Source organism: Lissotriton helveticus, chromosome 4_1 (genome assembly GCF_964261635.1).
Source record: "Lissotriton helveticus chromosome 4_1, aLisHel1.1, whole genome shotgun sequence".
In the NCBI taxonomy this organism is placed as follows: domain Eukaryota; kingdom Metazoa; phylum Chordata; class Amphibia; order Caudata; family Salamandridae; genus Lissotriton; species Lissotriton helveticus.
Window position 1 is genome coordinate 786,029,055 of NC_136063.1, and position 12,883 is coordinate 786,041,937.

At 50.6% G+C, this 12,883-nt stretch overlaps 1 protein-coding gene across 1 annotated transcript in view; it reads right to left on the reverse strand.

Moving 5' to 3' along the window:
- RMC1 (regulator of MON1-CCZ1) overlaps positions 1 to 12,883 on the reverse strand; it is a 266,564-nt gene that overhangs the window by 19,262 nt on the left and 234,419 nt on the right. Inside the window, exon 19 of the mRNA XM_078687420.1 lies at positions 3,230 to 3,455. Coding sequence (XP_078543546.1) covers positions 3,230 to 3,455 — 226 coding nt within the window. The remainder of the gene's footprint in view (positions 1 to 3,229; positions 3,456 to 12,883) is intronic.

A 12,883-nucleotide genomic window follows, 5' to 3' on the forward strand; every position in this document is an offset into this window, starting at 1 on the left:
ACGGTCCCGAAAGTTCATAATCCTGGCAATGATGGGACGAGGTGCTTGCCCAGTGCGTGGCCTGGGTCCTAGAAACCTATGTTACCCGTTCGACGACAAAGCCAGCCGTGAAGGTGTCTTTTCCGAACAGTTCGATGAGGATGTGTTCCAAAAAGGTATCAAACCGGCCCGTGGCAGTTGTCTCCGCCACTCCAAGGATGCGAATATTGTTCCTGCGACTACGCGCTTCGAAGTCCTCATTCTTAATGGCCACCTCCTTAAGAATTTTTTCGACACGTTCCAGCCGTTTCAGTGTTTTGGCGGCCCCGTCTTCAACATCGGAGATTCTGGACTCCGCCAAGTCGAGGCGGCGGTCATGTGCTTGCACCGTGGTGCCAATGTCTGACAGTTTCTTCTCTAGGGTATCGAAGCGAGTGTCCAGGGCCTTGAAGCCCGCGCGCATTTCTCCCATCATGGCGGCTACCATGGACGCTGCGTCGCCACCACCCGTTGAGTCGGCAGCACCAGAGGCCGCACCAGGCGAGGTGAGGAGGGGAGTCTTATCAAAGCTAAGTTTCCTTTGGTTAGGATCTCTTTTCCCCATCTCCCAGGCTGTGTGGAAAAGCGCTGCAGCCGCAATACGGCTAAGGAGGCGGACAGTCAGTCAGAAAGCAGGGACCGATGCTCAACTCGGCGGCCCTACCACGGTGCCACCAGGGTGTGGACAGGCCAGGCGATGGTAAAGGCAAGAAGGCAGGACCCAGTCCCTGGGCGTGTGGTTCCAGAAACCAGCGGTCGGGAATAGCCAACTCCGCAACCTCAAAGCGGGACCCCCTCCTGAACGGGCGCGTCGCCACACTGCGCGCAGCGAGGCAGGGACAAACTCTCTCTCGGTGAGCTCCACCAGAGGAAAGGGGAGATACATGGTCTCCCAACCGGCATGCGAAAGGAGGGGCCGCTGTGTGTAGCCGGAGAGCACCGCCAGTTGCCCCAGCCGCCTCGTTCCCAACCCCCACGCCACCGGCCAAGCCCCACCGCGACCGCCCAAACACCAGCGCGGGTCCAAAATCGAGGCCCCAGCTCCGGCGCTGCACTAGGCCGTCGCTTCGCACCGGGAGCCAGACGCCCCAGAAACGGGAGCCGCGGAGGAAGGGAGATGCGCGCGTGAGCCCAGCGGGGGGAGAAGCGGGGGAAGGAAGCACAGCGGCCGAGTCGCACTCACCCAGCGCACCAGCGCAGAAGGGAAGATGGCGCCAAGGTCCGGAGGCCTCGATTCCCCTCCGCCGTTTACGCAGCCTAGGTTGCTCCCGCAGCGCGGAAACTTCGCTCAGCTGCCCAGGGTGTCATCAGTAGTCGGCTTAGTGCATCTGGGGGAGGCAGGGGTAGCGGATCACATCCCGCTCGCTGCCGCTGGGTGCCCGCATGGAGGAGCTCACGGCAGAGCGGCCATTTTGTTCGCCGCCGTGGCCACGCCCCGGGAATATACACTTACACTTATACATATATCACTTTATTACATATTCTTGCCAAGTTAGTTTAGATAATCTGGCTGAATAGCCCACATTCAAAAAAAGCTTTCCTAAAACACTGCAACAGCTATGTAATGGTTCAATGAGACTAAATGATACAAATCTGTAATTATCACATTGGGTTTAATACACTTAAGCGTTAGAAGTGTTATTTTAGAGTATTCAGGTGTACCGTAGTGGATAGCCTCTTAAAAGAGCGGTTGGGGAAGATGTTAAAAGATCCAAAGATCAGGAGTGAGAGATTATGGATCTATATTAGAGAGCTATCCTACCTGGTATCTGAAGGGAGGGTGAGCATAGTATATGGATGCAGCTAGGGGCTCTCTTCAAGGGGCGGAAGGCGATGAGGGAAACACCAATGTAAAAGTGAATTAACGATTAAAGCAATTATGTCCTGGTGTGTTTCAAGGTGAGAAGGGAATAGACTTTGCATATGCTGCAGGAAGAAGTAGCAGAGAGGATAAAGCATGGGAATCACATGCAACTGTCAAATGGACACTGAGATGAGCAGACAGGAGGGATGGGATGGCATAAGAATGAAAGGGAGATTGAGGAAACAAGAATTTTACAAGCAACATTTGGCAAAGAAAATGTAACCCTCTGCTAGGTTAAGCTTCAGGTAACAATGAGCATCAAGATAGCAGAAATGGAAATGGTTATGCAATCTTGAAGTGAGCTGGAAAGGGAGGAAAAAAGAATAACATTTTGGTGTTGTGGAATGAGTGAGATATTGCCAAGTGTGATTACATCAGGATAGAAGAGTTATGGCAAAACAACTTTGACTGGTTCCAAAAAGCAGGTGGGAAGAGGAACTTGAGCTTAGAGAAATGGAACTGTTGAGGAGTGCTCTCCCAATGATGTGCAGGTTAGCCATAGTTTTGCAATCTCACTGAAGGATGCAGAGAGTTTAAAAAATAAGAGAATGGAGAAAGGGTGACAACAGTGAACTGAACGATGATGGAGGTTTTGAAAAGTCTGTCTCTATGGAGTACGCTTTACTCATGCATAAAAGGAAGAGCTATGCTCCTAGGTTTTAACCTCACTTAGCTTTTGAAAAACTACTGCCAGTACACTTAATGTCAAGGGTGCAACATTTGTTGCTATGTTTTGAGAATTACAAATTGCATCATTGTTTCATAATGGTTTTTAAAAGCTAAAAGAGGTTCTCATTTTTAAACTGAAGAACAATTAGCCCATTGTGCTCATTGTTGCAAGTAACAACACATTAGACGGCTCCAATGTACTCTAGCTGGCCTCTAGAGGCAGGTTTCTCTATAGATACATGTCAGCATAGATTAGATAAATATTTTAAATGTGGCCCTTGGAAAAATGAACCTGTTTGCTATAGAGATAGCACCAGATTGCCTCCCAAATAAGCGAAAGGCTGCCCACCTAAAATTACATATTCCTTTAAAGATGACCTGGTCACTGGAAATATATACTACAAAACGTGGGTCTTTCCTTCCAACCATTCATTTAGGTTTGTTGTTAGGCTTTATGTCCTCAGACTAAAGTCAAGGAAGTTTGGGGGTGAGATGGAGAGACGATTTTTTGTATCTAATAACCAAAAAAAACACAATAGCTTACTTCGTGTGACACTACCGTTCACCTTTCAGTGGGAACCTATGATATTTTCCACATCACCAACAGACTGCTTGTATTTATTGTAATAACATTAAATGTAATTACTTGCTCCAGAATTCCTACCAATAGATTCTTACCTGGAGTAAAATTAGGATTTCCACGTAAACGCTGGTTCCTTTGTTCAAAAAATCGGAAAACAGTATAAAACAGCATGTTATCTGCAGTTTGCTTTGCTGCATCCAGGAATTTGCGTGCAGAAATATTATCATGTCCTCCTATGCTACGGATAAACCTCAAAGCAGCCAACACTTGTTGCTTTGACAGCAAAACCTCTACAATCTCATCATTAGCCGTTGAGAGTCTCTGTTGGAGAAAACATGAAGAACAGCTTTATATACCCTACAAGTAAGGTGCAATCAGCATTATTACATCAGCAAATAAAATATAATTTACTTGCATCATTTATAATTAGGACGGACACGTTTTTGGTGTTTCATCTTGTGTTTACTACAAGGTTTAGGTTAAAGCATGTCAGCTCCAAGCAGGAAAATATGCCAAGGCATGAATGTGACCATTATGCAATCATTCTGGATTACTGTTCCAAGTGGATAAGAGCTGGAAAACAAAAAGAAAACAAGTTACTTACCTGTAACTTTGGTTCTCCAGTATTGGAAACTTTCATAGATTTCCATGCTTGAATCATTCCCTGTCGTCCAGAAGGGAATCCCCGGTATACATAAAATAGCAATCAAACCATTACAAAAAAAGAAACTAGGTCTAGGCCCATTCCAGTTTTGTAACATATCCACATCTTTTTTTAAAAGAGACCAAATAAAATGAACCACCAATCAGATTAGCCTCACCCTCTATAACCTTCCTGAGAGAACCTCAGACTGTTGTAGCTGTTGTGTAATCATATAACTGAAGATGCTGAAGGCTGAGCTTTTTCAGGGGAGGAGGGTGGGTCGCATGGGAATCTATGAAAGTTTCCAAAATTGGAACTTTCATAGATTCCCATGCTTGAATCAGAGTAGCTAGCAGTTATGAGCACCTTTTTGGAACCTTGATTCCATATTTATCCATTATTAACAATTAGCACCAAAAGGCAATGGTCACTAAACATATTTATAAACATAAGGTAAAAAGGAAAACACCAGCAAATGAACTTCAAAAAATGTGCAAAGAGCATAAACAGAAAGACGGAAGGAGGGTTGAAAAGGAAAGCTCACCACTTAATGAAATTGGTTCCTCAGGACTGCCTGGCCCACTGCTGTGTCACTCTGCGTTGAGTAATGTCTTGTAAACGTATGAGTGCTGCTCTGCAGATCTCCCGGATAGGAACTCCAGCAAAGAGGGTAAGAAGAGATCGCCCTCGTGGAATGAGCACAGACCCGACCTTCAGGGGGCTTGCCCGCTGCTCGTTGACAATACTGGATAGCACTGGTAATCCAACAAGCAATCCCCTGCTTGGAAAGGGGAAAGCCCTTACAATAGGCACTGAAAGACAAAGAGCTGAGGTGACTGCCTGAAGTCTTTAGTATGTTGAAGATAGAATTTTAAGCACCTCTGAATGTCCAGTGAGTGAAGTGCTTTGTCTGTCGGAGTAGTAGGTTGAGGGAAAAAAGTTTTGAGTATGACCAGCTCATTCAAATGAAAGTCTGAAGGCACTTTCGGTATAAACTTTGGGTTGGTACGGAGTATCACTGTCCCCTTTTTAACTTGTAGAAAAGGTTCCTGAATGGTGAGTGCCTGTAATTAACCTACTCTCCTTGCCGAAGTCAAGGCTAGCAGAAGAGCCACTTTCCAGGAGAGAAATTTCAAGTCCGCCCGATGAATAGGCTCAAAGGGACGCTTCATGAGCTGGGTGAGAACCAAATTAAGATGCCAAAGAGGCGGTGGAGGCTTGACTGGAGGGAAGACTCTAAAAAGGCCCTTGAGAAACTGTTTAATTATCCTTGCTGACCAGAGGGAAGGACCAGAAGATGTGCGTCTGAAGCGAGAGATGGCAGTCAGATGAACTTTGATGGATGAGTGAGCCATCCCTGCTTTCGCTAACGAAAGGATGTATAGAAGAACTTCATGCAGTGCAGAAGAAAGAAGAGGAATGCCTTCCCTCTGGCACCAAAAGCAGAAACGCTTCCACTTTAGCCGGTATGTTTTGTTCGTACTTGGGGCCCGTGCCTGAGAAAGCACGTCTCTACATTCTGCCAAAAGGGTCAAACCAAGAAATTCTCTGTGCTCAGGAGCCATGCCGATAACTGCAGGGATCGAGGATCCGGGTGCCAGACTTGGCCCTGGGACATTGTCAGCAGCAAAGGAATCGGCTGCAAAGGAAGCAGACATTCCAGGAAGAGGAGATGCAGCTCTGTGAACCAAAATTGGAAGGGTCACACAGGAGCTATCAAAATCATTTTGCAAGGTTCCGCCTTGAGCTTCCTGAGAAGTCTGGGGATCAGTGGAATAGGGTGAAAATAGTAAACAAAGGCGTCGGACCAGGTCATCAAAAGCGCATTTCCCGAGGGGCGTGGCTAGCAGCCAAGCATGGCGGCAGCCTAGAAGACCAGCTCCGGCAGACGAAGCGGCCTCTCCATTGATCCGACCCATTATCCGTGGCTATCTTAGACCTCAGTCGGAGGGACCGAAGGCCCGGGACCGGGCGGCATAAGCGGCGAGCATCCGGATGAAAATCGGACACCGGGTGACGAAGATCTGACCGGCTGTCCGCGAGGCCCGAGCACAGGCCGGTAACCAGGGAGCCCAGTGCTTGGAAGCGCCGACCGGAAGTGAGCCCTGGACGGCGGAGGTGGACCGGAAGTGGCCGAGGACCCGAGAGCGGCGTCGGAGGAGCTCTGGCCGTCATTTCATATCTCCCCTCCTGTGCCCGTGTCCGGATCCGACGGCTGCGGTGCGTCTGGAGGGGCAGTGAACGTGTATGCGGCCAGAACGCCACCCTGCAACAGCCTGCATTACGGAGGTGAGGCGCCGCATACCCATACCGGCAAAGCGGGACTGACCAGCGGGGGCCGCGGGCGGATGAGAGAGGCCCCCCCCACCCTCCCTCCCGTGCCAGAACTGCTGAAACAACACGCCTGATTGAAGCCTGGAGGTGCCGCCGTGGAGCGGACCGGGGGGGCAGCAGTGCACAGAGGGACCGTTCGTTAACTGACCCCGGGCCCAGGAATCACTGGTGGCATGCCTGGCTGATACACATTGGCCCGCTCTGACACCACTAGAGACCGCCAGGGACGTGTGTGTCCCCAACTGCAACCGGACACTGTTTAATATAGCCAGGAGGTTCCACGCACTGTCGCGGTTGTAGCGCTGGGGAGTGAGATACATTTGAGGGGGACGGACCACCGAGGCCCCAGCCTCATACTATCACAGATAGGGGCCCTTGTCTGATTTGGACTAGTGACCTGCCTTGAGCGCTACAACTCTACCACAGGCTATACCACAACTGGGACTGGTCCGCCCCCCCCCTTCCCTCTCCGTGCTCCGTCCTTCCTACAGGCTAACTCTACACACAACTGCCTGACCACTTCTGGACGTCATGGCGGGAAGAGGCCCCAAAGGCGGCGCAACGCAAACACGCATTGAACGCTACACATGTGACAAAACCGCGTCCCCTCCAGCAGACGGACGGCACGCCTCTGGGAAATCAGTGGATGGCGCGGGGACTAAAAAAGCGACGCTTGACGACGTGATGCGTGCACTTACGCAAGTCCAGACCACGGTAGGCTCAATCTCTACCGAAATAACCCTTATCAGAGCGGATCTCCACAAAATGGCTGAAAAGGTGGGTTCGCTGGAACTGGTCACAAACTCGCTGGTGGAGGATGTCTCAGAGCTTCAGACGGCGATGGAGAAAATAACGGCGGAAAATAAAATGCTAAAGGACAAGCTTGATGACCAGGAAGGGCGCTCTAGAAGGAACAATATACGAATTCTTGGAGTTCCTGAATCGGAAGGAACTAGAGCTACTGATCTCTTCGTGGAAGAGGTAATCAAGTCACAACTCCAACCTAAAGGACTGTCGGCGTTCTTCTCGGTTGAAAGAGCACACAGAGTGCCGGGTGGCCAGCCAAAGCCCGGGGCGTCTCCGAGGCCTATCCTGGCAAGATTATTTAATTTCCGAGATAGAGATGCCATCCTGCAGGCGGCGCGGGTGTCCCCCCCTGTGAAGATTCAGAACTCCACACTGGCCTTCTTCCCAGACTACACGGCGGAAGTGGCCCGGAAAAGAAAGACGTTTCTGGACATAAAACAGGAGCTCAGGAAGAGAGAGATCCAATATTCCATGCTCTTCCCGGCTAAACTGCGAGTGGTGGCAGAAAACAGAACGTGGTTTTTTGACAATCCGGAGGTGGCCCGGGACTGGCTGGACGGCTGGCGACCTGCCTCTCAACCCCGCCGCGTGGGACGAACAAAAAAGGGCCACAATGTAAGGGACCAGGGAGACGTCCGATCAGAGGGACCGGAAGAAGAACGACGCTCACCGCTGAGAGACAGTGCGACTGGGACTCTGGAAGAACAAGATTAATAACCCGACAGTTACAATGGCACCCCTTGTTTATTATTAATGTGCTTGCCGCTGTGGCTGCCATGGACACCGGGCTGTGGACCTCTGCTGAGGGTATGAGAGGTCGCTGACTCCGGAGAACTCTTCACCCCCAACGAGCAAGTAACTCTGTGTTTCCTTTTGGGTGGGGACAAGCACTCTGCTAAATTGGGGGGGCGGGCAGTTTTGAGTCCGTGTAGCAGGGGAGCAGGGAGGGGGGGGAGTTATGGGATTTGGGGTAATGGTAATGTTTAACTGTTTGAATTGTTTGACTCTGCAGAATGCAGAGATGGCAGCAATAGTCACAATACGCCGGAGACTGCACGCTGGCCAGGCCGGCAATAGCCCGGGGAGGGACGGCCCGTCTCTGCAAGCGAGTGAGTGCGTCCGTGTGAATGAATGCGGCGTGGATGCGCTGACACTTCACCATGTCGATCTCATGTATGTACTTGTAGGCACACAATGGCACACATGTCACAGCCTGATACCGTAGTAGACAATCCTAACACGGGGCCTGTGCCACCGTTGCAATTGATGTCCTGGAATGTCAGAGGTCTGGGAGACAAGGTGAAGAGAGGGTTGGTGCTCCAGAGTATCAAAAGGGTGAATCGTGACTTAGTCCTCCTTCAGGAAACTCATCTAGTGGGAGCGGCCAGCAGGGCTCTAGATAGGCGAGGGTACCGCATGTTAGTACACTCAGACTTCACGTCAGGGTCCAGGGGAATGGGCATTTGGATGAAGAAGTCATCCCGATTTATTTTACAGACTACTAAGACTGACGCTCATGGCCGCTTTGCAGCAGTATGTGGACAATGGGAGGGAACATCCCTTAACGTGGTGTCTGTCTATATCCCACCAGCGCTACATGCGGCCGCACTTCCGGACCTGGGAAGGTTCCTGTTAGAACTCCCTGATGGAGATCTAGTGGTGGGAGGGGACTTTAATGCGGTGGCTGACGCTGCGCGAGATAGGTTCCCGGCTCGGGCGCCCACATCCGGTCCAACCCGATTCGGTGAGTTCCTGGAAGCACAGGGTCTAGTAGATATATGGCGGTGCATGCACCCCGAGGATCAGCAATACTCTTATTATTCAGCCGTTCACAACTGTCTGTCCCGTATTGACTATTTCCTTACACTGGGGGACGGCCGCCTCGCGATTACTGATGTGAAGATAGGGCCCCGGGGTATCTCAGACCACTCCCCTTTGACGATGAATCTGACATGCTCGGCGATTGCCCGAAGGAGAATCTACCCAATTTACCCGGGGTACCTTAAAGTACCTCGCATCCGTAAGGATCTGAAGAGGACAACTAGGTACTATTTTTCGGAGAATTCAGATTCAGTGGCCTCCCCGACGACCCTCTGGGAAGCGTACAAAACAGTGTTACGGGGGCAGGCGATCACAACAATAGCAGGACACAAGCGCTCACAAAAGCAGGAGCAGTTACATCTGGAACTGCAGCTAGAACAAGCAAATACGGCCCATATGGCGCACCCGTCAGAGGACACACTTCATTCACTCCACATTTGCCAGCAATTACATGACGATCTCCTCAGGCGACAAACACTAGGCAATATTGAGGCGACTACACATAGGGTATATGACATAGGGGACAAGGCCAGTAAACTACTAGCATGGCTAGATAAAAAAAAGAGGGCACTAGGCACATTTTGCAACTAAAGGACTCAAACGGCTTACTTCACTCATGTCCCTCTAAGATTATAGAAATCTTAGCTGATCACTTCCAAGATGTCTACACCCCCAGAGCCATGGTTACGGCTGAAGCGGCAATGTCGGCGCTTCAGGCTGCACGGGTCGAGACTCTACCTCCGGAAGCAGTTACTGAGCTAGAGGCAGATCTGACGGAGGACGAGATTCGAGCGGCGATAGGCGCATTGCGCACAGGCAAGGCGCTGGGCCCTAATGGGATTCCGATTGAGTGGTTCCAGGCTATGACGGACACCCTGAGCTCTCCTCTGCTGGCCATGTTCACGGAATGCCGGGAGGTGGGGACTCTACCCCTAGATCAACGGGTGGCAACCATCGTGGCCATCCCAAAACCAGGTAAACCGCCCATAGACTGTACGTCATACCGCCCAATCTCCCTGCTTAACGCCGAGGCGAAGATTCTGGCGAAACTTCTAGCAAACAGACTGCTCCCGTACCTGGCGCACTTAATCCACCCGGATCAGTCTGGCTTTATGCCACATAGAAGCACAACACTGAACCTCCGGCGGGTGCACGGAGTATTGGCGCGAGCCCATCAACTATCGGAACCAGCGGCCATACTATCATTGGATGCCAGAATGGCATTTGACATGGTGGAATGGCAGTACATGTTTGCGGTATTGGCTCGCATGGGCTTCGGTCCCAAGTTCCTTTCTTGGATTAAATTGTTGTACGCGAGCCCTGTAGCACATGTAACGGCCACGTCTCCCGTACGATCCCCCTGGCTAGGGGGACGCGCCAGGGATGCCCGCTATCCCCCCTACTGTTCGCACTAGTACTGGAACCTCTGGCCTCCGCCCTTCGGACTACCCCGTTATTGAAAGGACTGCAATGGGGTGATGGATGGGAGGATAGAGTCTCCCTGTACGCTGACGATATGTTGGTGTACCTATCGGACCCGATGGCTGGTATTCCAAAGCTATTGGAGATCTGTGATGCTCATGGTCAGACCTCCGGATACACAATCAACTGGACAAAATCTGTCATTTATGTCCTGAAAGGTCCGCTACCCATTCTTCCTGATAGCTGTCCGTTGATGATAGCCGCCACCTCATTTAAGTATCTGGGTATACACATTGCCTGTGAGGTGGATGTGTTCTATGATAAGAACCTGTTGCCCCCACTTGCCCGCCTGAAGGCGGACGTGAGACATTGGAAAGCCCTGCCTCTCACACTGCTGGGACGCGCGGCATTATTCAAAATGATGGCTCTGCCGCGCCTTCTATATGTACTGGAAAACACTCCGGTCTTGATACCGCCTTCCTATTTCCGGAAAGTAACGGCGGTGATGACGGACCTGCTGTGGGGAGAACGCCCTCCCAGAATAGCGCATGCCAAACTCAATCGTGGGTGGTACGACGGAGGGATAGCTTTGCCAAACATGCAGCTTTATTATTGGGCTTCACAGCTCAAAGTCATTAATCAGTGGATCCACGCACCACAGGCTGACCCAGCATATTTAGCAGATAGAGCGCAATTGGGAACGCGCAGCATGTTGGCTCCTCTCTACAATTCTAGCCAAATGGCGACGCTGTTCGGCCCAACCAAACATACCGTATCGCTGTGGCACAGGGCGACGTCGCGACTTAAATGGAAAGGGGTCATAACTAAGCTCACTCCATTATGGGACACCAAGCGCCTAGGCTGTCTTCGGACATACAACGGCTTTAATCAGTGGGACACCATTGGAATCTCGACAGTGGGAGATCTCTGGACCGCTACGGGTGTGATCCCTTTCTCCCAATTACAGCAGCAATACGAGCTGGGCCCCAATGAAACGTACCGATATTTACAAATAAAGCATGCATTGATGGCAGCGATTGAGCCAGGGTCGACTGTCCCGGACTCCTCGCCTCTGGAAGACAGACTGCTCACAGATTTTATGCAAACAGGTGCCACCTCACTCACCTATCGTAAATTGCTGAATAATCTCCCAGACCCCCTGCTCAAGCTGAGAGAGAAGTGGGAAACTGAATTAGGGGCCATGGATGAGACAGACTGGAACGCCGCACTAGCATCACCTCGAGAGGCGGGCGTTTCAGCTCGATTCCGACTGATACAATTCAAAATACTTCACAGGGTATACTACACCAGAACCGCCCTGCATAGAATGCACAGGGCAGAACACCCGTATTGTCTTAGGGGATGTGGGGAGGAGGGGACATTACTGCACACACTTTGGGATTGTCCCATTATTTTGACATATTGGCAACAGATCATGCGCACTATCTCCCAAACCCTTGAAACCTCATTGACGCCAGATGCGCGTGTGTGTCTGCTGAATGTGTGGGAGGGAACCGACTTGACACATCGGAAGCGGCAGTGGATAACTATTGGGCTCATGGTAGCCAAGCGAGACATCGCCCAGCGGTGGGGAGTGCCTGACATACCTACGTTGACACTGTGGTGCAGAACGATGGATAAACTCATGTTAACTGAACGGGCAGTGTACGAACTGAGAGCCAACCCTCGCAAATGGAACGAGATCTGGAAAGCATGGAATAGATATAGAGGGGGACTGTGTGAACCCCTTTCTGAGGAAGTGGAAGACAGTTCGGGAGATGAAGGGGAACTGGATGAATGAACATTGGGAGGTGGGACAGGGGCAGAAGGGAAGATAGCGACCGTATGACATGGGGAACGCCCGGCCTAGAGCTCAGGAGGGGATTAGGACACATACTGCAACACCTACACCGGCAAGTGGCGACAGAGATGCCACGAAATGTCTAACGATGAATATTTGATCTGTAAGAGTCTAAAGTTTTGTTTGATTTATATAAAAATGAGACGATGCATGATCCGAGACTACTTATGTATTGCCTAGCAACATTGTTCGAATTTGCTGCCGGACCAGAGAGTTGTCGGCTAAACAGCTGTGTACATTCATAGAGGTGATATCGCATGTGTAACAGTAACTGTTGATTCGCTGACTGCTACCTTGTATTATTGGCATACTTACAATAAAGTCTTTAAAAAAAAAAAAAAAAAAAAAAGCGCATTTCCCAATGATCCCAGATGGGGAAGCCTGCTTGCGTAGAATTGGCATTTTTTGTTCTCCGGCGTGGCAAAGAGGTCTATGGACGGCCTGCCCCATAGGCGAAAAACCTGCTACATAGTGGACTGGTCCAGTTCCTATTTGTGGCTGACAGATTTCAGTCTGCTCAGCATGTCCGCCATCTCGTTGAGAACGCCCAGAAAACGTTCCGCTTTTAGCGATATCCCATGCTGGATCGCCCATTGCCAGATTGTATGAGCTTCTTTTGATAAAAGTCTGGTGCCGGTCTCCTTGTTTATGTAATGCATGGCCGTCGTGTTGTCCGTTCGTACCAGGACTGCAGACTGCTCTATCCGCAGGAGAAAAGACTGCAAGGCCAGGAAAATCGGTCTGAGCTCTAGGAGATTGAGATGCAGAAGGTGATCTTGGGGTAGCCAACGGCCGCTTACATGAAGGTCTTGCAAGACTGATCCCCAGCCCTCCAGCGAGGCGTCCGTAGTTATTATTTGA